Below are 26867 nucleotides of genomic sequence, written 5' to 3'. Positions count from 1 at the left end.
CATTCATTTGAAAATTAGTTGACCTTAAATTATATACAGTTGTAAAATTTCTTTTGTTACGATTACCTCTCCATTGTAACCCTTTTTCAAGGAACTGTAAAACAGTTTGTGTTCAAAAGTCTAAAATTTAAAGGAAATCTGTTGAAAATTTGTTTAAAGCGTCATGTGCTGAATTTCTGGTGGCAAACACTGTACTGTACATAGCGTAGTAGACTCCCTTTCTCCTGGCTGACCCTCTTTACTCTCCTACCACATATAACATTCCGTGGTGCCAGGCGTGGCTGCCAACAATTGTGATATCACTTGCTCTTGGAAATGCTACTATCTTTGCTTCTGTTATTACCACTTGGTTTTGAGTCATTTTGGATATCTTTTTGACATCTTGGTTTTGATAACTTTTTGTTGAGAACTTATAACAAATTATTTTACTCCTATTTTAACATTTTTGGTTTTATTTGGTGAATGATTGTTGGTGACAAACACATATATTTTTTTAATATACTGACTTCTGATTTCAGTAAAATTAGTAGTAATTGAACTAGTTTGTCCCTCTTTGAAACTTACGAAAATTTATAAGAAGTGGATGAAAATAAGATGCCAAAGATGAAGATTGCTTGGCAGCATGGCATCGCAAAGTTGACTCTTCACAATTTTGAAATTAAGGGAGGAAATTTGTAATGCAGTGCAGAAGCAAGACCTTAATATCAATTTAAAAAATCTCAGCCCCCCAATGCACATAGATATGGAGTAAGCTTTGCTGGGATTTTTCAGCCAGCTCAGAGTGCAAAACTTGCTAGTAAGCAGGCTAATGCTGCAAAGAAAGGCCCATGAACTTGCCTTAAAGTTAGGCTCCTAGCAACTTTAAATGCTCGAATGAATGAATCATTTCAAAGCACATCATGAAATAAACAACCACAAAATCCACTGTGAAAGTGCATAAGTCAAACTACCATCGGTGAGTGATTGGTTGCCCTTGCACCGAAACATCGTCAGCCACTACCAGCCTTGTGACGTCTACACTGCTGACGAGCGGGGGATGTTTCGTAACGTGATGCCAGATCACATTGCAGTGAAAGGAGATGTGTGTGAAGGAGCAAAGAGAAGCAATGAATGCCTGACTGTCCTGTGCTGCAACATGGATGATGACGACGACATGATGGCGAAATTCGAGAAACAGCAGGGTTTCGTGGGCAACATATTTCTGTGCCCTTACCATTTTACTAAAAAGGCCAGGATGACCTCAGCAGTGTTCACGAGGTGGCTTTCCGTCTTCGACACAAAGATAGGCGCTGCAAACAGAAAGGTCATCCCCTTCATCGTTGACAATTGCCCTGCACATCTTACTCTCTAAAACCACAGGTGTATTGAGTTGGTGTTCCTGCCTAAGAACACCAAAAGCATGTTTCAGACCTTATATTTATATCTAATCTTTGTGCTGAGCAAGTTAACAAGTACATGAAGTAGGACATGTTTAGAGCAATGGAAGCGATCACCGCTAGTTGGATGGCAGTGAAACAAACAATCATTGTCATCTGCTTCAGACATGACCAATTGTTACACCAGTCGATGATCTGAGAGAATTCATGGAAAAGCTGCAATTGAAAAGAAGTAGACCACCATTAAGGACTTTTTAAAAGTAGTGCTGGATTAATTTTCACATTTTTACATATCATATGTGTAACATGTGTCTAGGGAATTTACTACTTTTTTTTGTGTGTGTGTTTGTAAATAAATGAGTATCAGCCAAAAAACTGTCACATTCTTGGATATTATTAGATGAGTTTTCATATTTATTAATTGAAATTGCCTTTTGTGTATTTTCTTTTCTTTTACTTGTACTATACCCATCATAGGGTATTATAATATTTAATGCATTTGTTTTTATATAATATAATTAACTTTAATGAGCTGCTAAGTACATCTTAGCATTTTAAAGCAACATGTCTGCTGGAATAAATCGTCAGCCTTTCAGTAAATGCAAGTACAGTAGAACCCTGTTATAATGCTCCTGCATATAATGTTTTCCTGCTTATAATGACATATTTTTGAAGTCCCAATATTTCCCCCATAAGGACAATGTATTTATTTCCTGCATATAACGTTCATAAATAGAGTAATTTCCTGCTTATAATGTTTGCTTTCTAACATTCAATAAATGGGGAAAAAATGTTTTAAAACCAAATTATTCCAACACTTACGATAAAAAGTTTCCTTCATGTATGTTTATGTTTGCAATCACTGCCATACAATGCATGAAGTTTATTCAAATACAATTTTATGCAATATACTGAAGGTACACAATGTTCATAGTTACGTGTCAGTAGGCACCTTTAGTCAACTCTTCTGTTCCTTGCCATTCCAGTGGGTATTTGCACGTACATAGTCCTACGATATTTAAGTTGCCAACCATTGAGCGAGGGCATAACTAAAAGTGTTTTCTATTGCTTACAAATATTTTTTTTTCATTCATACGTAGGAATCCCAAAATTAAACATTTTCAGATGGCGAAGGAGTAGACGTTCTCACTCTTAATGTTGTCATCATGAATCGTGAGACAATTTTACAAAAAATGTGGCAGTGTATCTTTAAAGACAAACAAAATTTAAGCAGGGAACAAGACGAAGTTTAAAAATTGTTGGCTTGTTTCAGAAAATTCATGTATCAAGTATACTATCTTTGGTTTTAACATTAAAGTTATTTACATAGCTTGGTGAGTCCATTGGCACAAAGCTCGAACATTGTTAAGTGCTAAATTGATATTTCCTGCTTATAACGTTTTCCTGCTTATAATGTTTTTTTCTTGTGCTTCCTTGAAAAACATTATAACAGGGTTCTACTGTATTCAGTGTCCCGTATTTGTCAGAAGACAGGCTCAGCGGAATTGATCTCATCGCTAGTGCGGAACAGGCACAGCTGCCTGCCGTCCGACCTCCTCTGCATTCCCCTCCTCCACCCTTTGTAACATTCCATGTCTTGACCTCTCTGCCATGTCAAATAAATTTTTGGCTCATGAAATCAGTCTCACGTAGGCTTAGGATTTGTTGAAAGATACGATTGTGTAGCGTGTACGCTCTTTTGGCGGTAAATAGTAAGTGGTTGAAATTTTTTCTTTTTTTAAGATGTCTGCTATTAAATTTAATGTACTTTTATTTTTATAAACTTGTCAATTTAGTGCTAGAGATGACTAAACATGTTCTGGTTAGAAAGTGCCATATTTTGACGTATAGGGGTCGGGGGTTAGTTAGTTGATCCAAAATGTTTATTTTGACCCTATTCCCGGGATTAGTGAGGGCTCATAACAATGGGGTTTTACTGTACTTTAGAGATTGTGTTTTCTCTATAAGAGGTAATTTAATATGCCATTAGTTCAGCTTTTTGTTATTTTCTAGTGAGCCACTTAGTTGCTTGTGTTGCAGGTTTCAAGGCAGAGCCGTTTTCGTGGGAACAGTATCTAAAAGAAACTAAGGCAGTGGCTGCCCCGGCCAGGGCGTTCAAGCAGCGGCCTGCGTCTGGGTTCCGGCCGGACATGCGGCTCGAGTGTGTCGACCCGCGTGTGCCTTCAATTGTTCGAGTTGCAACGGTTGCGGATGTGAAAGGCCACCAGATAAAGATACAGTTTGATGGGTGGCACAAGCGCTACTCCTTCTGGGTGGATGACGACAGTCCAGACATTCACCCTGTGGGCTGGTGCCTGAAGACTGGTCACCCAATAGAACCACCACTCTGTGAGTAGAACTGACTTGAACTGTCGTCACATTCTAAACTAGGGGTGGATATAACGGTTTTTAACTTTTAAGTGTCTATTTTCAGATCCCTACGAGATGTGTTGTACATTGTTTAAGAGTCCAGTCAAAACAAAGTTCTTTTTTTTTTATTAATTACCAGAACTGTGGGTTTTTCTAGGTATCTTATAACAGGGGCGGATCCAGGATTGACTTTCAGGGGGATGGGGGGAGTGGCAGAACCAGTAGTCTGGACCTAGTTTGTCACCTGTTATATTACTTCAGACGTCATATTATCCAGTGTATATTTTACCCTCCCTCTAAATCGACCATGTCTTATAGTGAGATTTTATGGTATACATACATAAAATATTTCATGTGAGCCTATTGTCTTATTTGAACTAGTATTTACTATTTTAAGAAATATCAAATGTAGAAAATTAACGAGAAATAAGTTTTCCTAATCTATAAAGATATTTACATGAGCTAGTTTTCTTATGGTACTTCAGTTTCTTTCACCCATTGATTTCATCAATGCTTGATTCTCATCTTACAACTTCAGTTAATGACTGATATCACAAAACATGTGTTAAGCCCTAGTTCTTCCATTCATTCAAAGGAAATTTAGCTAGAGATGGGCAACATATCAGAAGAATGAAAAGTATTAACTTTAAACTTTAAGCCTTTGTTTTTATTTAGCATTGCTGCAGTTCATCAAATATGTACTGTCCAAAATATTGGGACAGTTCACAGTGCACAGCCATTAAGGAAATACTTAGTTTGTAGATTTTTTTTTAATGATGGCTATAATGTAATTTTCCAAATGTTTATTCAAGATTAATTATGTTTGTCAGCGGCCGATGAAACTGATGCTGAATACAGCTGTCCGACCGTAGGCTGCAAAGGCGTGGGCCATGTGAAGGGCCCCAAGTTTCCAAACCACAACACAGTGGCTGCCTGTCCATACGCTTCTCAGAACCTGTCTGTGGATGGTCACATTCCGGACAGGCTGTCTGGTCTAGCAGACTCGGCCGACGAGAAGACTGAAACATGCCAAGAAGTCAGGTACAGTGCCCGTCTTTTTTCGGGTTCAAATCTGTAATTTGTTACTCCAGTCCGTGCATTTCAGATTCATTTTAAATGTTCACAGCAAACCTTCGGAGTCTCGTAAACACCCGGGTCGTCCTCCGAAATGGCGGAAAATTGAAGTTGAAGACATCAAGCAAGAAACGCTAGAAGTGAATGGCATTGAAGATGATGAGGATGAAGAGCAGAAGAAAAGGAAGAGGTAAGTTTCAAAATACTGTTGTACACCTATCCCTCACTTAGCACGTCTTCAGATTGCACGGATTCATTTAGTGCAATGTTAATTTTACTACCCCAGTCTTGAATAGCACATCTGTAAATTTCAGTTAGCACGAAATCTCTGTAAGCTAAGCTATATATTATAATATAATATAAAAAAATTAAAAAAACAAACAGGCATGGCGCCACAAAGTCTGTTTGAACTTCTGTAAACAACAGATGTGCCGTGGGATACAGTTAGCCAAACAAGGGGGGAAGAGATGCGCGTGCAGGTCTGTCTATGCTATCGGCTGTTGTATAAACATCAGCTATGACATATTAAATTGCGGCTATGGAGTGTAAAGGAATAAATGTTTTTACGTCCGCGCGTATGCTGCCATGCCGTACCATTGTCGCCTGGTCACAAACCGGGTCGTGAACTCAATCCAGCCAGTGGCAGGGAATTCACTCAAACAAAAGCAACGTCTGCCCATTCAGCTGCTGGTAACTGTATGTGCTTGATCACTCATAATGCATTGTGTTCAAGTATTTGAGACAAAACTAGAAATATTACGGCGTGCAGATTGTCATGAAGACCACGCTTATGTTGGTCGCACTTTAGTTTTAAGCAAGTCAACTGTGCACACAATCGTACGAAGTAAGGACTCTTATCTAAAGTTTATATAAGTCTGATGCTGTTGGTTGTACTAGCGGAAATATATTTGACATTAGATACCGGAACAGAAATGTACAGATGATTCACGTAGAAAAGGTTGTTAAATGAATGTTGCAATTAAAAAAAAATAATCATTGGCCTGACAGGATTGGTGTGAACCAGGTGGTGATACGCTTATAATCACTTTAATTTTTGAAAAATTGAAATATAATTAATTATCCGGACAGTAATGTTGATTTCACTATCAGTAAAGGATGGTTCGGAAAGATACGCGACGTGAGTTGGTCACGCCCGGGCGTGCATGTCAGCCAGCGAACTGACGATAAAGTACATAACCACATATCTCGCGTTACAGGGTGTCGTATTTGTCATACATTGTGCGATGGGAGGCATGTAAAGATTAATGGTGTGACATATTTATAGTTGAGTGTTATTTTACGCATTTATATTACGTAAAGTATATTTTCCTACACAATTTTGGAACACATTAAATAAATTACCCTTGCAATTTATGGAAATGAATGCTTCAGAATAAGCGGTTTTGAATAACACAAGCATTTTTAGGAACAAATTAGTCGTGCTAAGTGAGGGATAGGTGTATTCTTGATGTGATTTTTATTCTGCTATTGTGTGTTGTGTTCAGTTTTTGAGTTTTTAATTCCCGTTTGTATCTTTATACTACCAAGGTGTCTACAAGTCCCAAAAAAGTCCTGAAATTAACAGTAACGGTGCTAAAAGTCACAAAACTTCAATTTTCAGCAGCTGTTTGCTAACTTGCATTTTGTTCTTTGACCTCTCACTTCAGTTTAACTTTGCACTTTAAATATAAATAATTGGCAACTCTCCATGTAAATAATTCATTGCTGCCAAGTAGTATGGATTGCCTATGATTATTACTGATTTAGAGTACTAAGATGTACATTTACGGGTTCACACAGTGTTATTTATTTAAATATTATTTAAAGAAATAAATTTGTAGATATGACAGAAATATTGGTTCCCCACAAACTGTGTGATTGACTTAGGTGTTAGCAAAAAGTTACTGTATAAAATTAAATAGAAAAGTAAGATTTGCTATTCAATGTGGTACTCACAGTCTATATAATAACAATAATAATGAAAATAATAGCTTCAATCAGTATATAAAAATCTATGTTTTACAGTAAGATCTTGTGTATGACACCATAATATAGACAAAATTAATATTTTCAACAAAGCATGTTAGCAAAATGTGATGTAGCAACCATGCCCTAGAGGCATTAATTTGAAGTAACATAGGTAAAATATATGATGCATGTGAATAGCCAGATGTTGATGTGTTGTTTCATGAGGTGTGTCATATAATTAAAAGCTGTGCATGTGTATTTCAGGCCTGTCAAAGACAAAGAGAGTCCATCGCCTTCGAAGATGGACATCCTTCGGAAGGAACTGCAGCAGTCCATCCTGGACCCAGGGTACGAAGTGAACGCCAACAAGGCTACGCCATTTTTGTGGGCCAAACACTCTCTCTTCCTCACCAACTACGTTCATTCCGTCCAGACGGCGGACAACCCTGCGGCCTGGACCAAGGAGGACGTGGCTCGCTTCGTCGCCTCCATCCCTGGCTGCGAGAGCAAAGCTAACGTCTTCATATCACAGGTAACTGCTGTCAAAATTCATGTTTAGCCACCTAGGTTATGAGATTTGTAAGTTTAGGTTGGGTAGGTGTTGTAATCGGTGCACCGTGGCACACTTACTAGTGTGCCACAAGATTTTGGTAAGTTAGAAAATATTAGAATGTAAACTTTATGCATTGTGTACCAATTTTTAACATAGCCATCATTCATTACCACAGTAGAATAAATATTTTGATTTATGTTATAAATGTTCTATAATTTTTAAAGCCCTTGAAACATTTAAAAAGAACCATATGTACAAATTTGCAAAATTTTGCATAGAGTGCCACCAGTTTCAGCAATACCCAGGTCATGGTCCCATGATCCGTAAAAAGAGCTGTTCTAGTGTCTGATGTTTTAGTAAAAGTAAGAACTTACAATTTTTTTTCTAAATGAGCTACCTTCCCTTTTCCTAGGGTTGAAACTTTAAATTTTTATTTTATTGTATTGTGTGAATATAATTTCTGTGTGTTAATCTAATGTGAATCAAATATATTTACAATGGGGCAGTTGATGAATGTGTCTTGGTATATACGAAACTGTCATCTGTCCAGAGGACATGAGATAAACTCTGGAATTGATAAATGACAGAGATTTTCACACTAGACAATTATGTACATGGTAGTCATCTTTTCCTTCACTACTTTAAAAAAAAAAACTCCACGGAGGTATGTCATAAAGTCATAACACAAACAAAGAAGACCCAAACACTGAACACTGAATAATGTGCTTGTTTGACCCTTAAATTTTTCTGTTTTTTTTTTTTTTTTTTTTTTTTTGTATCTTATCATTAACAATAATGTACGTATTTTTCTATATATCAGTTTTACTGCCTGTGATTAGCTGATGTATTCATTAATTTTTTTGTGAACATTTTTGGGTTTGTTTGTCTTACAGCACATTGATGGCGAAGCATTCTTGATGATGGCTCAGAGTGACCTCATTCGCATAGTTGGTTTCAAACTGGGCCCAGCCATTAAGGTATACAACAGTATTGTGCTGCTGCGACAGAAAACGGGCAAAAGCTAGGTGCCGTTTTGTCTGTTTTGGAAAAAGAACACAATTTTACTGCCATTGTGTTGTGATGAAATCACTGTCTGAATGTGAACTTCCTTTGAAAGTGTGTGATATACATTCACGATTACTGTTGTGTCAGGGTATGCTCTGATTATTTTGCTTTTTTTTTTTTAATCTATTGTTTAGTGGATTTTTATGTAATAATTGTGCTGTTAATTAAGCTGTTTTCAGTATTGTTATTTGCCTCTGTGTTTTTTTGATTATGGTTTTGATTACTTTCTCACCACCGAGAACAATTTTGCGAAATTGTAAATTATTGCAATATGAGATTTTTGACTGCCCTGTTCTTTGTATATATATATATATAGATTAATAATACAAAACCCACTAACAACAATTTTTTAATTTGTGTTTATGTTAATTAAATGATTACAAAACACAATAAATTGTTTTTATTAATACTATTTTCATACATACATGAAGAACATAAATGAATTAACATAAGTTTATAAAATTATAAAATTACTAAAAAAAGAAGCTACATGACTTAATTAAAATGGCTATTTATATGTTCACATTTGGAAGAAATGTTGATCTGACAATGCATTGTTTGATGATGTCACATTTGTAATATTTTTTGTTACTTCATCTAAACTGCAAGCAAGATATTATTGATTGTTGTTTAACACCATTTCAAGTTAACCAGGTTAAACTGGTTGTTGATTTGGTCTGGCTGTATGTTTTAAAAGAACTCTACTCCTGTATTATTTACAGTATTACATCTCTTTACAAGATGATTAGATAATCAGGACACACAATGCTGGGATGAAACATATCTCAGAATAAATCATTTGCAAAATGCATGCTTTACTACTATGCATGTTTTTTTTATAGATAATGTATCTTTTTAATATAGTATTGAAATTTTTTGAAATTAGTGGTCATCTATGGGATACTAATCCTCATTTTAACACAATATAATAGTGATAATTTCAAGATCTTTTTTGATTTTCAAATGTACTTCAGATGTACCATTGAGAATCTTTCAACAGCCATATACTGAAAGACTGGAAATGGAAACCCAACTTTTTTTTCTGTGCCTGCATACAATCACAGATTACACTGCCATCTATGAATCCACAAAATGAAGTAACGTGATCAAAAGTGTTTGATGATAGAATGTATTGAAGAAAACAAATTAACAGTTTTTTTAAGCCTGGACGGGGGCCCTACATACCTATCAGTCTCGCATGGATATTGTATTAATATTAATAATAATAATTTTAATAAATGCCTCAAGTTTTGTTTATTGCCAGGATGCTTGATACATTTTCAGATCGCTGAGAGGATTATTTTCATTATAAAACAGTTCTTTACTTAATTGACTATGTTATACATACTTACCGGTACTAATTCCAAATGATCAGGTGGCAACTCATTACCTTAAGAAAAACCTACATTTAACAAATAATATTCAATATCAATTATCTTTGAAAGATTTGTGCAATGGGAGTGCATGACTTGATGTAGGCTTTTGGATATACGTCATATTGCTTAGCACATGTATGTCTGCAGAAGAAAACTACAAAAAAACACAAATGACAAAAAACACAAATTAAGCAAAAATTGCTGTTGTCAGGATTTAACGCCACACAATATTCCACAACAGGAATATGGTCAACAAACAAGGAAAAAACAAAGAAAAATGGACTAACAGAACGAAAAAAAACCCACAAATGATGACAGCACAAAAATTCCGAACCCAAAAAAATTCAACACAACAGTTGAAACGAGACAAAAAACACAGCAAAACGAAAAGACGAAACAAACACAATAGTTTTCAAAAAAAAAAAAAACCCACAAATTATGACAGCACAAAAAATATTGAACCCAAAAAATTCAGCACAACAATCAAAACGAGACAAAAATACGACCAAACGAAAAGACGAAACGAACACAACAGTTTTCTAAAACAGAAACAAGCGACGTTTCGGGAACTGATATCTGCTCCCGTTCTCAGGCAGAGACGCACATGGTACAGAAAACTATTGTGTTTGTTTCGTCTTTTCGTTTTGCTGTGTTTTTTGTCTCGTTTCAACTGTTGTGTTGAATTTTTTTGGGTTCGGAATTTTTGTGCTGTCATCATTTGTGGGGGTTTTTTCGTTCTGTTAGTCCATTTTTCTTTGTTTTTTCCTTGTTTGTTGACCATATTCCTGTTGTGGAATGTTGTGTGGCGTTAAATCCTGACAACCGCAATTTTTGCTTAATTTGTTTTTTGTCATTTGTGTTTTTTTTTGTAGTTTTCTTCTGCAGACATACATGTGCTAAGCAATGGCGTATGTCCAAAAGCCTACATAAAGTCATTCAATATCAATTTATGTTTTTAGGTATTTACAAACTATTTATTATTCAATTCATACATTTAATTCCATCGTAAATATTTCATTCGGTATACATATATAAATACACACTATGAATTTATAAAAGAATTAGCTAGCTATAGTAGTGCTATCTTTCGTGTCGATTTTAAACACTTCTTGGGTACATTGCAGGTTATTTGATTTGCCACCTGCTGCTTATTGCTGTGATATGTAACATCTTTAAAACATTGCAAAGACTCTAGATTAACCAGAATTAAAGTTAAAATGGTTAACTGTAACTTATTTTCATACATTTGGTGAATAAAAGAAGCATATGAATTATTTAGCTGATGGACACTAGGTGAAGTTTTTTGCAGTAGTGTTATTTTTGGTCTGCAATAACTTTAATTCAATACATAATTCAGAAACGCAGGGAATTTAAAAAAAATTCAGATTGGGCAATGCACATGCAACCAACATCTTTGTATTATCGAGCTGAAGAAGAGTAAACGTGTGAGATAGGAAAGCCAGCTTTAGCATGTATTTGAGTTGAATGCATTGTGTTGTTACACAGGATATCTGCATTCTGGAAAGTCAGGGAAGTTGAAATTGGTCAGGGAAAGTCAGGGAGTTTACTTTGAAACCTGGAAAAGTCATGGAAATTCCTCAGTGATAGTAATTTGAGGGGGGAAATGTCATGCTCTGGTATGCCATCACCCAGACTTTAAAAATGGTGTATGTAAGGTTCTGTTTGAAAATTGCAAAAAAAGGTAAATTATTTTTTAAAAATTATTGGGGGAAATTGGTTATTTTGGTCATGGAAAGTTAGGGAAATTTCTCTACAGATTTGTGTGGACATTCTGAACAGTTTCCGTACGTTTCAAATGTGTGGTGTTTTTGATTTGTACTATGAACATTTAATATGCAACACAACCTAAAAAAAAGTGAGGAAAGGTGTGGGATAGGGAAGAGGGGTTCAATTTTTTTGTTTCAATATGTCAAAAGTGTAAAATTGTAAGCAATACAGTACTCACAAAATCCATTATGTAGTGCCTCAAGTCAGAAACAAAAAATTGGTTTTCTGTAAAGTCGGTTTACGGACGATAGTTTAACATGACGTCATAACAAAACATTGATGAAATGATTAAGGTAAGTGCACCGGTACTCGTCACTGCTCCAATGGTCGTCACTAGCAACTTCAAATGTAAATAATAGAGAAGTAGCTCAATATATCGCCAACTTAAATATTGACAAAAATTTGGTCGACGTTCTAGCTGAAATTACCACAATAGTTTTCGGAACAAACGCTATTTTCAATCAAAAAAAGTCCGTGCATCAAAAGTTCGTAGAGCAGTGAAGATAAATAGGGGAATTCCTACACTAAAACACTAAGGACGTAAGTGCACATTTTTACTTCTAATTCTGTAATTTTTCATGTTTATTCGTGATGTTTTGTGCTGAACGTGTTAGTTAAATGTTCTTGAAGAGGTGAAAGTGTTTATTTAAAAAAATTCGTTTTCTTTGTATGATTTAGTTAGGGTGACGAAAACTGGATCAAAAAAAACCTTGTATTGCTAGTGTTCGTCATACCTGACGAGCACTGGTACATTTATATTTTATTTAAAGTTGTGCTAAGTTACACCCTAGAGTTCTTAAATAATATTGGTTCTTTGTTGTTGATAGACAAAGTACATTATTATGATAAGATCCAGTAGTCGTCACCTATGACGACTTCCGATGCATGTGTATGACGACTTCTGGGTCGGAAATTACTTTACTTTATTGATTGCAGAAATTGTGTAGGCATTGTTGTTTACATTAATTTAGGGGTCATTCGATATATATTTTGAAATTAATAAGTAAATTAAACATTGTAATGTGTCTCGTTTTTTAATTACAGGGCAAAATGCCAAAACGGAAAATACTGTTGTATGAAGAGTCAGCCATGGAAGCTGCTCTTAAAGATGTAGCGAATGGTATGAGTATAAAACGAGCAGCGGAAAAAAATAGTGTGCCAAGAAACACATTGTCCGATAAACACAAAGGCAAATCGCATTTGGGTAGGAAGATGGGCCCTGATTCATTTTTAAATTTTACTTCTGATACCGCATAACATGCTATGTTATGTTGCAGCAACGAATCGAGTCGTATTGCGTACGCGTACAGTATGACGTCGCGTAAATAATAATAAATAGAATATAAACAATAAACAATATTTGATACGTAATTAAACAGTTTTTGTTAACCAAGAAACAATTAAATCTCATTAGAGCGGCTTTATTATATCTCTTTTAAGATAAGAACAAAAAAACCGTGAAAATACGCGATAGTGAAAAACAAAAACAAACATATTTCTAATTTGTAAAAAAATACTTTGTTACGTTGTTTCTGTTCCAATCTCAAACTTTGTCTACACACATAATACCTTTAATAAACAGTAAAAAAACTTAGACGAGGAATTTCCAAATTATACTTTACTTAATAAACAAACATCGTTCTTTGTAACGTAAATTCATCGAATATGCGCGCGCATGCGTAAAATATACGAGAAATGCGAGTAACAAAATGCAGCCGTGTGTAACGTTTCGTTACTCGTTACTAGACTGCGCACCCGTTACTCAGTAACGAATACATACGGTTTGCTACAGCTCTATATATTTTCATGTTAGTTAGAGGTGTAAAAGTAACGAAAAAAAGTGTACCCGTATGTATTCGTTACTATAACAATTAGTACTCGTTACTTTCGTATCGTTATTCGTTACTTCTGATACCGCATAACATGCTATTTTATGTAACAGCAACGAATCGAGTCGTATTTCGTACGCGTACAGTATGACGTCGCGTAAATAATAATAATAAATCGAATATAAACAATTAAAAATATTTGATAATTAACAGCTTTTGTTAACCAAGAAACAATTAAATCTCATTAGAGCGGCTTTATTATAATATCTCTTTTAAGATAAGAACAAAAAACGTGAAAATACGCGATAATAAAAAACAAAAACATACATATTTATAATTTGTAAAAAATACTTTCTTACGTTGTTTCTGTTCCAATCTCAAACTTTGTCTACACACACAATACCTTTAATAAACAGTAAAAAACTTGGACGACGAATTTCCAAATTATACTTTTCTTAATAAACAAACATCGTTCTTTGTAATGAATAAGCGCGCGCATGCGTAAAACATACGTAAAATGCGAGTAACGAAATGCATTTGTGTGTAACGTTTCGTTACTCGTTACTAGATGCCACACCCGTTACTCAATAACGAATACATACGGTTTGCTACAGCTCTAATGTTAGTTGTGTTGTCCCTCTTTGTTCCGTGAGTGCTGTAAGTAAATTCAAAATTTAATGAGGATTATTCATTATATTACTAAACGATCTTTATGAATTGCCATTTTGAGGTTTAAAATATAGTACCTAATAAAATTTGAAGCCCAAATAGTACAATACTATCATTCTGGATCCATGAATTAAAACTAATGCAGCCGAAATCGCACATGACAACTACTGGCACAAACATGTGACGAACACTGGCAAACACGAAAATTTGCATGACGACTACTGGCTCGAAATCACACTTTTTTCAAAATTATAAATCTACAAAAATAATTTGTTTTTATCGAAGAGTGTTGGATAGCATTGTAGAGTAAAGTTTGAGGTTAAAAACAAACATGTAGGGGCAGTAATATACCTACGAGGTTATGTACACAATTTTTTTTTCTTAAACTCTTCTTAGCATGACGACTACTGGTACATTTACCTTAATCCAGAAGAAAAGAAAATATCATATTCAGCCTGAGACTGAGCCGTAATAGGTTTTTGCAACCAAACCATTTAGGCATTAAAAATATTATATTCTTTAAGGAAGAAATTTTTTTTTAAATTTTTATATCTTTTGTATGATAAAATCTACCTCTGCATACTTTTATGAATAAAATTGAATCAATTTTATTGAATTATCACTATTTTGTATGGATATAAAGGAGGAGTGAAATGAAATGTACAATTTAATTAATAAATTTACTTTTATTTGCATTCATTAATTCAAATATATTTATTACTTTTGAAATGTTGCATGCGCCGTATTTATTTTTACAAGTACAAAAAAAATTCGCAGCTGCCGAGATATGAACCTTTGGATTGAAAGTCATCCATGCTAACCACACGGCCACGAGACCATATTGAAAATAATTGTTTCAGATGGTATAAATTAATAATATTCCACGCACAATATTTGTTTAAATTTCTTTTAACTAGCATATTCTCTGTTGGACTTGAAATATTTACACGCTTGTGGGCTCATAACTATAATACGGTGTGTGATTTAGTTGATCAAATAATAACTCGTGACAAATAATTACCAATGTCAAACTAAAGCGTGAAAAGTATCATACCAGCAATAAATATTTAGTTACACAGCTAAAACAATACTCATACAACACTGTTTAAATATACTGATTTACACTGGTAATTAAAATAATACGTACTTGTAAGAACGCCATTTCCTTGAGAATATACTGCCGTGGCGTGGTGCACAACAATAACTTCGAACCAGTACGCCGCCACGCGCTGGCCGAGTTCTCTGTACCGTCCGCAACATACCAGAGAGATGCCACGCATGCGTAAACACATCCGTTGTGGGACATCCGTAGTGGGACAATTTTTCGTGCATGCAGCCAGCGTTCATCGATTTATTAGACGTCACATCAAAAAAATATATGTATTCTGAAATTGAAGATGAATAAATTTGCAACCATTATAGCTAATAAATAATGCATTTAAAGCCTGTGCAATGGTGACTGCACCCAGCTTCATGCAATCATTTTTATTTCATGTTTATGGAACAAAGTTGTTTAATTTTGAAATTTTACATATTGTATGTACACTTGTGCTTTAACAATAATGCAGTTCTGCAAAAAACTTAAAGCTTCATTTGTTCAAATAGTTCTGTTGAAAACTTTTTTTTGGACTTAGCGATATGGGGCATTCTATTGTATTCAGATCATAAGTCTGAAAAATAACAGATCAGGGTGTCCAAACTAGGTAATCTGTATATATTTTTATATTTTAAAATAATTTACATATTTTGAAATTTTTTAAAGAAATAAATTTTTTTTAAAGAAATAAAGATAATTCAGCCCCTGCCATTCCAATAGCTGCCTAGTTCTAACAACTGTGTCTAAAGGTGGGTCTACACTGTATAACAAAACAAGTTATAAAATGTTATATTACAAAGTTATACAACATGTTACAAAATGAAAAGAATGAAAATTATATTGCAAGTTATACAACAAAGTTATATAACTTGTTATGAAAAAATGAAGAAAAATGTTATATAACACCATGTTTTATAACAAAATAAGTGTTATAAAACAAGTTATATGTTTCCCATGCAGTGTCGGTGAAGATCAAAGGAAGTTAAATAACTTGTTGTATAACATGTTGGCCGTTTGTCCACACTGGTATGCATGTTTAAAAACATGTAACATGTTATGAAACAAGTTGTATTACTTGTTATATAACTTATTATTTAACTTGTTATGTAACATGTTATGAAACAAGTTGTGTAACTTGTTATATAACATGTTACAAATATAACATGTTTTTGTTATATAGTGTAGACCCACCTTAAGCCTTTTTATAGTGTGTACCACTACGCACTAAAACACCATCTAAATAATTAAAGTTTTCACCGTCTGGGTGATGGCAGACTGAAGAATGACACTTTCCCCTCAAATTACTACCACGGGGGAATTTCCATGATTTGTCTAAGTTCTTAAGTAAATTCCCTGACACTCCCTGACCAGTTCCAACTTGCTTGACTTACCAGAATGTGGTGTCCATCCTGCTGAAGAAGTTCTTTGATGAACTTGTGTAGAAATGTACTTGTCTTGAGTTGTTTGTTTTCTAAACATCTTTGAACAGAAAGATCTCCGATGAAGACTACATACACATTATTAATTCAAAGCAACCACCCCGACCGACCATTGCAAAGCATCCTTGCAAACCTTACGAGTAACTCCTGGTATGTTTCAGACCCCACTATTGTGAATTCTAGAAGACACAGCTTTGAATATTGGGAGGAGGTAATGGATGACCAGAGTGTTTTTAGGGGAATTTTTAATTTTATTTTTCATATTGTTTAATCATATTGCTGGGGTTTGATACATGTTTTATTTATATATATATATATATATATATATATATATATATATATATATATGTATGTATATATATATGTGTGTGTGTGTGTATTTATATATATATAATACATAAATATATATATATATGTATTTATATTTATATATATAATACATAAAAAATATAATAAAGAACACAAAATATATAATTATATTATACTTACATGGAAATCCTATCATTGATTAGGTGAAACTACAAGAAATAATAATAAAAATAACAATAAAATTCAATGTATACCATATTCAAACAACCTCAATAATATAGCATAAATTTATGCTTTGGTTTAAGTCACACAATCCACTAGTTTTTGCATCTCTATTTAAAAAACACTTGTTTATATATATTTTAAATGTGGTAAACAACAGTACAAGCAGAATACCTTCAGTTAAATGGGGAGTTAAAAATTCTAAAAACTAATGGCTCTTCGAGCTATTAACGCATTTTTGACATCTTGAAAAAGTAATTTTTAATTATTCAGTTAGTTTTAACCATACGGTCATTGTCCCCATTGCTCCTCCCATAGGAATGCCACTGCACGTAAGCCCTCCTCTCTTCTTGGCGAGGCAACCATGAACTTAACAAGTAGTGTGTGCAGACCTTGCATGCTGCAATCCCAGGAAGGGACTAAGCAAATAGTCTGACTCGCGATCAGGTGAGTGCTGTTTATGTCTTCACCTGCTTCCTGGTCTGCCCAAAACCACCTGGAGCCCATTTCACTAAAGTGCAAGTTTGTAACTGACAAGTAGAATTTTACAAGTTTGTGAAAATATACAGTTACAAGTTTTTTATGAAATTATAGTGTAAATTTTTATTGAAAAGTCAATTTTTGTAAGTTTAAAAGTTTTGAAAACTGTGGGTTTGACAATTGAAGGCTTGAAGTAAATTGGGATCTAATTGCCATTGTCAATATTTTGCAGGAATTGCATTTTGACGTGACGTCTAATAAATCGATGAACGGCTGCACGCACGAAAGTGTCCCGTTATGCACATTGTTCCATTACGCTGTGTCCCGTTACGCTCATTGTACGCTTGCGCCGCATCTATCTCTCTTCCACTTTATTGGAACTACCATCGATTTGACTTTTTCGAGGCACATTAAACTTGAAACACTCCCATTCGTTTCCTACTTTTCCTATCATCGTCCTATCCTTAACAGAATAACACAGATTGGAAGAAGTTACATAGCAAACATGTACATGAGCGTCGCAAGGATATATTTTTTGGGGGGGGACTTCAATTGATTTAGTTGTTTGAGGAATATCCATCCCCTGGGGGGGGAAAAAGCGGGGGGTCTGGGGGTCCTCCCCCAGGAAAATTTGGGGTTCGAAGGTGCAAAAAGGTGGTTTTTAGGCATTTTTCTTTCCTAAATATTCTAATTATAGTTGGTTGCACTATATAATCTATTTTTTATAAAAAATATTTTCAGAGAACAAATTTTTAAAAACACAGTTAACATATCTGCTGGTGCTATATCCACACAAAATCATTAGGCCTAATTTAAACATCAGGAGAAACTACGAAACTAAATATATTATTGGAGGGGACGAAATTGAAGACTTTTATTATTACGTCCCCCCCGGTATCGATGCCCATGAACATGTATAAAAGTTATAGTTAAAATAATCTGTTTGTTAAAGTAATAAACATATTTGAATTAATGAGTGCAAATAAAAGTAATTTTATCAATTAAATTGTAGATTTAAATCACTCCTTTATATCCATACAAAATAGTGATAATTCAATAAAAATGATTCAATTTTATTCATAAAAGTATGCAATCATTTCATCAATGTTTTGTTATGACGTCACGTTAAACTATCGTCCGTAAACAGACTTTGCAGACATCCAATTATTTTTTTCTTTGGCTGGTACTTCTTTTAAATTTCTCATTCTAAATAGGTTTATATAGTTAACTTAAGACTTTACACTGTGCTCAATCATCAAAAATATAATAAAAAAAGCAAAAGTCAGAACATGCTGTTAGTATTTGTCCCAAAATAGGCTGAAGCGCCTGAGACACTTATATCACTTTTTACCAATGTTTAATTGAATATTAGCTAAACATAATATTTACTATTCTTGCCTATGATAATATAAATAAACCAATAATACAAACGCAATAAGGAATATCAAAGTTCATTAATACAATGTTATGGAAATATATTAATACACCACATTGGAATAATAAAAACATTCTGAATATGGCTTGAATTTTAAGATTTGATGCATTCATAAAACAGTTTGTCTAGGTTTTACCAAAAACTCAATAATAGTTTGTAATTCAGCTTTCTGACCTTCTGTAATATGTGATTTGCACAACCACCTAGGTAATGTTGCCTCTTATACTGTCTTTTTGGTCAAACCTTTCTTGAAAACATTAATTTCAGTCTATTGTTTGAGTTCATTGACGATCCTTTTAACCAGGATTTTACCTGGTTTATGAGAAGTATCTTTTATCCATGAAAGTTTTGTTACGTTAACTTTCGCTGTGTTAGTAAAAGTGTATGCTGCTTAGCATGTTTACTTTAAAACGAATTTGTTAATTTAACATTTTCTATCATGGACTTTTTAGTATTCTGTAACATTGCATTTAATAAGTCTCTTTCGCTTTTCAATAGCAGCAAAATCACGGTCACAGTTGAGGAAGGAGTGTCACCCGACTAAGAACTTACGGTTTATTTCTAGGTACTTTCAGTGCAAGTTAAGTATGTATACCCATAAAAATATCATTATTTTATTTTTATTCTGCCCACAGCAGTTATCACTCCACGTGTGAGTTTGTCCTTTGATTCAATTTCTTTGTGGGCTCGAAAGACAGGATGCAACTCCATTTTCTCCCCTACCTGATATTCCTTCAAGCCACATATTCATCATACTGTTGTAATTGTTAAAATGGGTACAAAGGTTGAAATTTGAAAGTTGCCTTAGGTAGTACATGTTAGTATGAGTAACAGCCGGTAAAGACAGTACTTTTTCTAATTAAATTTCAAATGTTACACTAGTGCTACTAGGAATTTGAGATTCATTAAAATCTTAAGTTTCATTTCTTGTCTTGCTTTTTCAGCATTCAAATGATGTTTTATTTCTGAACTCTTTTTTTAGCTGTACCAGACAATGTTGCAATCTGACAAGCTAACCAATCACATGTTGTACAGGTGTCTGTTCTAGGTTCCTTGAAGGATAGTTTACTTTTTAAATGCTTATTAATTATTAAATACCATGTAATAAAAATGGTACGACACATTGCTTTCAGGATATTGTTTCTTAAAAGCCTCGAACAACCTGAATCTTGCCTCCCATAGTGGCTTGCATCCCAGTTCTTTATGGGTTTTTAATTGCTGAAGGCAAATAGTCACACCTATCAATACATGTAAAGGCAGCTTTGCTTTATACTATTTTATTACCTTACAAAGATGTTAATATTTCTGTAGCATGTGGTTTGTATGTCAGGTTTGTGTGATTATTTGCATTGGAAGCAATTGTGTTAAATATGGGAGAAAAAAATGAATATGTTGACTTTCCTAGCTCCATATATTTTAATGAGATGTTTTAATACTGGGTCATGGTAACTCAAGTGCAAGATTAGGTTAAGTTGGGTCAGTGATATTTCAAATACCATAAAAAGCACACAAATATACCAATTCTTATAGAATGGTGTTCTTTTTCTGCAGTGAAGTTGCACCAACATACTGCAATCTTCAAGTATCTTCATAACTGTATTGGAGTCCGACATTGTGCCTTAGGGTTACCTTACTGAAAAGAAATATCTAGTGAGATACATATAATTTCTTCTGTCACCTTCGTTGTGATTTTGCATATTGATTTTAATATTTCATCTAATTCATGTTACAACACTCACTTGTTTCCCCCCACGAAAGTTAATGAATGTTCCAGCAGAAAGGAATCATAAAAGGTGACTGGAAAAAAATGAATTTATAAACTGAGGATAAGTTAGATTCGAATTTGAAAAATTACCGGATCGTACAATAATTTTCGTACACACCTTAAAAACACAGAAATTCCTTCGTGCAACAACATCCCAAGTCAATTCCTTACATTAATGCGTATAAAACAGGAAAAAATATATATATATATATATCATACACACACACACACATATATACATATACATATACATGTTCATGAACTTATACGTGTTAATAAAATGGTTTGCAAGACTGTTCTTCAAAATTAAATAAAAACATAAATGTTTAATTAGGATAAGTAAGATTCGAAACTGAGATTCGAATTTGAAAACATAAGCATAATTTTAATACCTACCTATATAAAAATAAACTAGCCTATGGTGCAACATTCGGCTTGGTGCAAACTTTTAATGAGACCCTTGGTTACACCACACAACCTTCAGAATTGGGGGATATGGCACCATTTTTTACCAAGAGCCCCCCTTTGTGGTAAATGTGTGTATTCTGATCAGATTTGTCAATAAAAAAATCAATAAAAAATAAACTAGACAACGGTGCAACTGAAAAGTAGACAAATAAATGTCCCTAGTCAATATTTTAATAAATATTAGCCTTGCAAGTAGTATCTATATAAAAGTCGAACATATATAATGTTTTAGTGTGCTACTGATAAAATCTGATGCCATATCCCCCAATTCTGAAGGTTGTGTGGTGTAACCAAGGGTATCCTTAAACGTTTGCACGAAGCCGAATAATATATATATATATATATATATATATAATTTTCCCTGTTTTATACACTTTAATTTAAGGAATTGACTTAGGCTGTTGTTTCACGAATTTATTTCTGTGTTTTTTAAGGTGTGTACAATAATTATGGTACGATCCGGTAATTTTTCAAATTTGAATCTAACTTATCCTCAGTATGTATAATGTGTTAAGTGTATTTTCACCGTGTTTCACATTGGCATTGTATGGCATGATAATTGCAGGGTTAAGTGATTTTAACAAATTAGAAAGTTGGTTTGATTATGTTAGGTTAGTTACAAAAATAATATTTAAAATCATTATTAATTATTAATACTGTTGGGGGGGGGGGGGGGGGGAAATATTTTTTGTTTCATTTTCTGAGAGGGTAGGTTATTATAAAACTTAAGTAAAAGGTTTGATTAAGTCTGTATGTTAAAATTCTCACAAAATTGTGGATTCTAGAAAAATGGTTAACTATGAAAGGCCTTGAAGATGGGTAAATTGTATGGTTTAAGAAGTTAAAAAAAAATTGCAAATTTTGATTAAAAATATTGAAATTACTGGAATCTCCTTAAGTTATTTTTATAATTTGCATTTGAATATTTATTCATATTTAATGTGTTTTACTACAATATTATCGTGGACTAAGTAACATCCTTATTAATGACTAAAAAATTCATAAGTATTTTTAAAAAGCAAATTTGTGAGACAATGAAAGAACATTTGTACTACTATAAAATAAATTTGTTGGTATTTTTATTTTACACTGAAAAGTTGTGATTCTTCACAATTAAATTTCAGAGAATTATTTTACCTTACGAATTTTGTGTGTACAAATATGGGCAATTGTGCTTAACAGTTGTTTGAAAGTATAGGGTTTTTTTCACCTCTGATTCAATCATCTAGGCTAGATTTGTTACCACATAAGTCACCCACAATAGAAAACTATATATCAATGGTTCCCAGTGATTCACTTACAAGGACAAGGTAAGCAGAGATCCTTTGCCTACCTTAGGTATAAACTCTAGGTCAGTGTTTAAAAAAAAAATTTGTAATAATTATTTTGTCTTCATAAAATGAAACATGATTTTATTTTGCTCTAGAGTAATATTAACTATTGATAGTTCAAAACTATTATTAAATAGCTTCTTCATCCAAAGGCTCTTTCCCCCAAAGTTTTATAGTGAGGCCAGCAGCAGAAAGCAAAAATGGTTTCGTGGGGTGCGGACTCAACGTACCCACCACTGTCCCACCATGAGAAAGTTTGTTTACTACGGACTCTGTCACGAGATCCCAACACCACACACACCCATCACTTGCTCCTGACAATACATGCTTGTCACTCTGGTCCACGCAGCTCTCTACCCGGTAGTCTCCGACCTGGTGCCCTGTGTAGCTCCCGAGAAGCTCACCCGTGTCCTTGTCCAGAAGCCTGAGATTGCCATCGGAGCAGCCGGCTAGCATGCACTGGCCATCTCGAGTTAAACTTGCGCACATCACAGGCTCGCCTACAAAGTCTGTGAACAGCTCGCCGCTCCGGATGTCATACCTCCGGAGGCGGCAATCCAACGAGCCGACAAGCACCTCGTGATCCGTCACCTGGACGGACGTCACACTGTCCTTAGCGTGCTTCAGCACTTGTATGGGTTCGGACTTGCGGCTGCGCGCGTCCCAGAACATCACTGTGTTGTCCTGGGAACCCGACACCGCCACCGTTGACAGTTCGTTGAAACACACGCAGGTAACTCGCGTCGCGTGTCCCCTCAACCTGCGCATTGGCTGGCCTGTGCTCACATCCCACAAGATAACGGACTTGTCTGCGCCACACGACACTATTTGGCTACTGTCGCTAGAGCCACGAGCATCGAGCACTTCGTCACCGTGCCCCCCGTATGTTTTAAGTAGCAAACCGCGGTGCGGATTCCATAATTTAACCTTGCGGTCCGCACCACTCGTCAAGCAGTATGAACCGTCAACATTAAACCTGACTGCTCGGACTGCGCCTTGCTGACAGTCAATAGTCTTTATGCATGAATAATCCATATGAGGAAATATTCTACAATATTTTATAAAGGCTCAAAGCCCCGCTCTTTATCACATGACTTCAATAATATTTATCTTAGAGTTCAACAAATACAGTCATAGACGTACTATCTATATAGAACCTTCAGAGCGCGAAAACTGTGCAGTAGAATGTTTAATTAAATCAAGCCTGCAAATATACAACAGTAACCTTCAAGTTGGAGGAAGAATTGAATTAACTATTACAAAATATTGTAGTACGACAATATAGGAAACATAACTTTTACCATTGCGAACGCTGGTGACACGACTGCAGCGATCATAGCAACTCAGCCAAAAAAACACCCGCGAAATTCAAATTCCCTTGTATTACAATGGGCGATCTTGGCACAGATTTTCTCTCGTCGTTTGCTCGACTCTTGAGTTTGTACTAGTGCTGTCCAGGATTTGACGTTATTCCAAGACACAAAAATAGGGTTTAGATGTTGATTATGACACACTTGTACCTTAAGCATATTACTAGTGCAGGATGAGACACGGTCAGTCACTTGTTTTGTTTTTTTAATCAGAATTTGGTTTCCTATCCGTTACTGTTCTGTTGCCCAAATTGAGCGATGTGTAGAGCTCATTTTTTCGTTTATTTCGTCCAGATGGTTGAATCATGCCTGGTGCCATTTACTAGTATATGGTCATTTTTGTGGATCATTTGGGGATGTACCAAATGTGTTAGTATGTCAAATGAAACTATCCTGGAATATATTTTATACACTTTATGGTCATAAAAACAAACAATTGTAACTTAAAAGTACTAGAGAAAATTACTATTACATCATTTAATTCGCGCGATAGTTCTGCTAACTGTAGGCTTTTTGGAATAGCAAAAGTATCGATAGTTGTCAAAAATTTGCTAGATTGTATTGAAATCAGTTTCTAACTTCGTGCATGGCACACTTTATTAAAACAGTTGGTTTTCCGTTACCTAATAGGGATTGGATGTGGACTCATTCTGGAATATGGTCTGTGAGTTATGTTACGGTTGTATCCAAACAAGGTAGTGCTTATTCGCTACCTTACCCAAAAGTCTTGGAATACTGCACACATACTTTGCAAGGTACTGGGCTATTTTCTGTTGCCTAATATTTCAGCGAGGATCCTTACTGAGGAGTCTGGAAGGAAAGGGGTAGTCCACAAAGAAAAAAAGAGGAGTTTGGAGGCCCTGTTCCAAAAGATTTTGAATAATGAACTCTTTCAAATATTTTTTTTTCATAGCCAACTAGAAACTTAAATGTCAATGATGGTTTTGCTAATTTATTAATAATTTAAAGGTATAGTAAATGAATTATGTGAACAATAAAGTTTATTTCAGGTTATTAAAATTCAACCAAAGCATGTTTTTATTATAATAGGCCTAATAGAGATTAAAAAATTTTGAGAAACATTTCACATATCAGGTGTGTCCGTAATACAATGGACGTGTGGGGCCCTGGGCTGTGGCCTGGCTCCCTCTGACTTGTAATTATTCGTCTCTGTGCTTGACATAAAACATAATGAATTGACCTTAATTTATGTAATTTACAATTACTATTTATTAAGCTTGAAAATTTCGTGTGTGTATATCTGTCATGGGAATTGTTGCATTCACTTAAAATTATACTGGATATACATGTTTAAAGGGAACTTTAACACAGGAAACAATTAATCAACACCTGGGGACACAACTTGACTGGTCTTTTTTTTTACGGTGAGTGGGTTCATTCTGCCCACGGGGGTGCATATTTGACAAAGTGGGGATTAGGTTTTCAAAAGCCACGAGGTATTGACGCCGACCGCCAATGCTCCTCTGTCGCATAGACCGCTATGCCTCATCAACGTCTCGCAAAAGCGTGTGCACCGAACGCGCCCGTGCGCGCAGCAAAGTGCAGTTCGTGCGACGAGGCGAACGCCATACAACGAGTGCTACACCGGCGCAAGGATCCGGCCGGGTGTGGCATATCCTTCCGCCGCACTACAAAAAATTGTTATAATTATGTTTTTCCACAGGATTTTATTAAACATTATTTTTTATTAATTAATAATTAAGTCTTTGCAAAATCATGTTTCAATGTGCGATTTGTCCCGAACCTAGCCGGTTCAGTTTCCCGCGAAATTCACACGTTTCCGCGGGAGGGCTGGCGGGGGAGGGGGGTCGCGCGCGGCGACACCGCTAGTGTCCTTCGAGAGCTCAACCAGGCCGGCAGCCTGCGCGCAACGCGGAACCTTCAACCTTTGCATTCACCGACATGTAGTTTTCCATAGTGTAATTTCTTTTCAACCTTTTGTACAGTTCCGCGGTCGGCCTAAATTTACCATGAGGTACTTAACTTAATTCAATCAGTGCTCCGAGATGAGTGTTTACGTCATACGTAAGTACTGTGGGGAGAGTATGTGTTTTTACGTCGGCGCTTCACGCCCAACCTAGCCTACAGGCTACTTAGTTTTGGCCCGCACGGGGCAGCCAGCAGGCGACACGTGCCATCCAACTTAATAACGATTCAGTCCCTGGGACACACCTAGACACCACGTAGAGTCGCCGGAGACACGGGCCTACGTGTTGCTAGCCCAGTTTATCAAGTGTAATGTGTTAGCGGAATAGTTGTTCGCCTAAGTGTAATTCGTCATGTCAGGGCTTATGTATCACCGTCGTACTGCAGTGCGCCACCAAACTTAATAACGATTCAGTCCCTGGGACACACCTAGTCACCACGTAGAGTCGCCGGAGACACGGGCCTACGTGTTGCTAGCCCAGTTTATCCAGAGCTAGGTATTAGTGTAGTGTATTGTGCTTCAAAATATCGTGTGCCATGTCAGAGTGTCTTTTGTAACTTTCGCGTCACGTATACGAGTCTGCCCCTCACGCGCATAAGAATCGTGAGCCGCCACTGAGGAAGTGAGCTGCGCGTGTGACTAGTCGCGTCGGGCAAACCGTTACGGCCAGAACGGGCAGCACCATGTATTGGGCTGTGCTGTATTAAATTCACCAACTATCTGAACAGGTTTTGTGTTATTATTCAGGCGTCCCGAGTGGCCTCAACAGCTCGGGGGGCCCTACTGCGTTGACCCCTACCTCTAGCCACAAGGCCGAACCTTCCCTGAGATCACGAACTGAACAAAATCACGTCTAAATACTCAGAGGTAGCGGGGACGGCGTCAAATTGGCGCCCGACTAGTGTGGCTTTAATTTTCTAAAAATTAATTTCCAAA

At 35.5% G+C, this 26867-nt stretch overlaps 2 protein-coding genes across 6 annotated transcripts in view; one reads left to right on the top strand and one right to left on the bottom strand.

The window, feature by feature from the left end:
* The window catches only part of LOC134533983 (lethal(3)malignant brain tumor-like protein 3), a 44435-nt gene extending 35635 nt beyond the window's left edge, over nucleotides 1–8800 (top strand). For 4 of the 5 annotated variants that reach the window (XM_063371859.1, XM_063371866.1, XM_063371884.1 and 1 more), the window contains exons 12-16: nucleotides 3417–3725; nucleotides 4577–4787; nucleotides 4873–5010; nucleotides 7053–7320; nucleotides 8235–8794. In XM_063371859.1, coding sequence (XP_063227929.1) covers nucleotides 3417–3725; nucleotides 4577–4787; nucleotides 4873–5010; nucleotides 7053–7320; nucleotides 8235–8366 — 1058 coding nt within the window. In that variant the 3' untranslated portion in view covers nucleotides 8367–8794. Of the gene's footprint in view, nucleotides 1–3416; nucleotides 3726–4576; nucleotides 4788–4872; nucleotides 5011–7052; nucleotides 7321–8234 lie in introns of all 5 variants that reach the window. The other variant, XM_063371850.1, reaches the window with a different exon arrangement.
* Nucleotides 8801–22666: 13866 nt separating this feature from the next.
* LOC134527933 (WD repeat domain-containing protein 83-like) lies at nucleotides 22667–23735 on the bottom strand. The gene has a single exon (XM_063360978.1). It carries the CDS (start codon nucleotides 23646–23648, stop codon nucleotides 22743–22745), a length of 906 nt encoding a protein of 301 aa, XP_063217048.1. The 5' UTR covers nucleotides 23649–23735; the 3' UTR covers nucleotides 22667–22742.
* Between the last annotated feature and the right edge of the window lie 3132 nt (nucleotides 23736–26867).

Source organism: Bacillus rossius, chromosome 1 (assembly GCF_032445375.1).
Source record: "Bacillus rossius redtenbacheri isolate Brsri chromosome 1, Brsri_v3, whole genome shotgun sequence".
Taxonomy (NCBI): Eukaryota; Metazoa; Arthropoda; class Insecta; order Phasmatodea; family Bacillidae; genus Bacillus; species Bacillus rossius.
The sequence above is the reverse complement of the archived record's forward strand: the minus strand, read 5'-3'. Positions and strand labels throughout refer to the sequence as shown.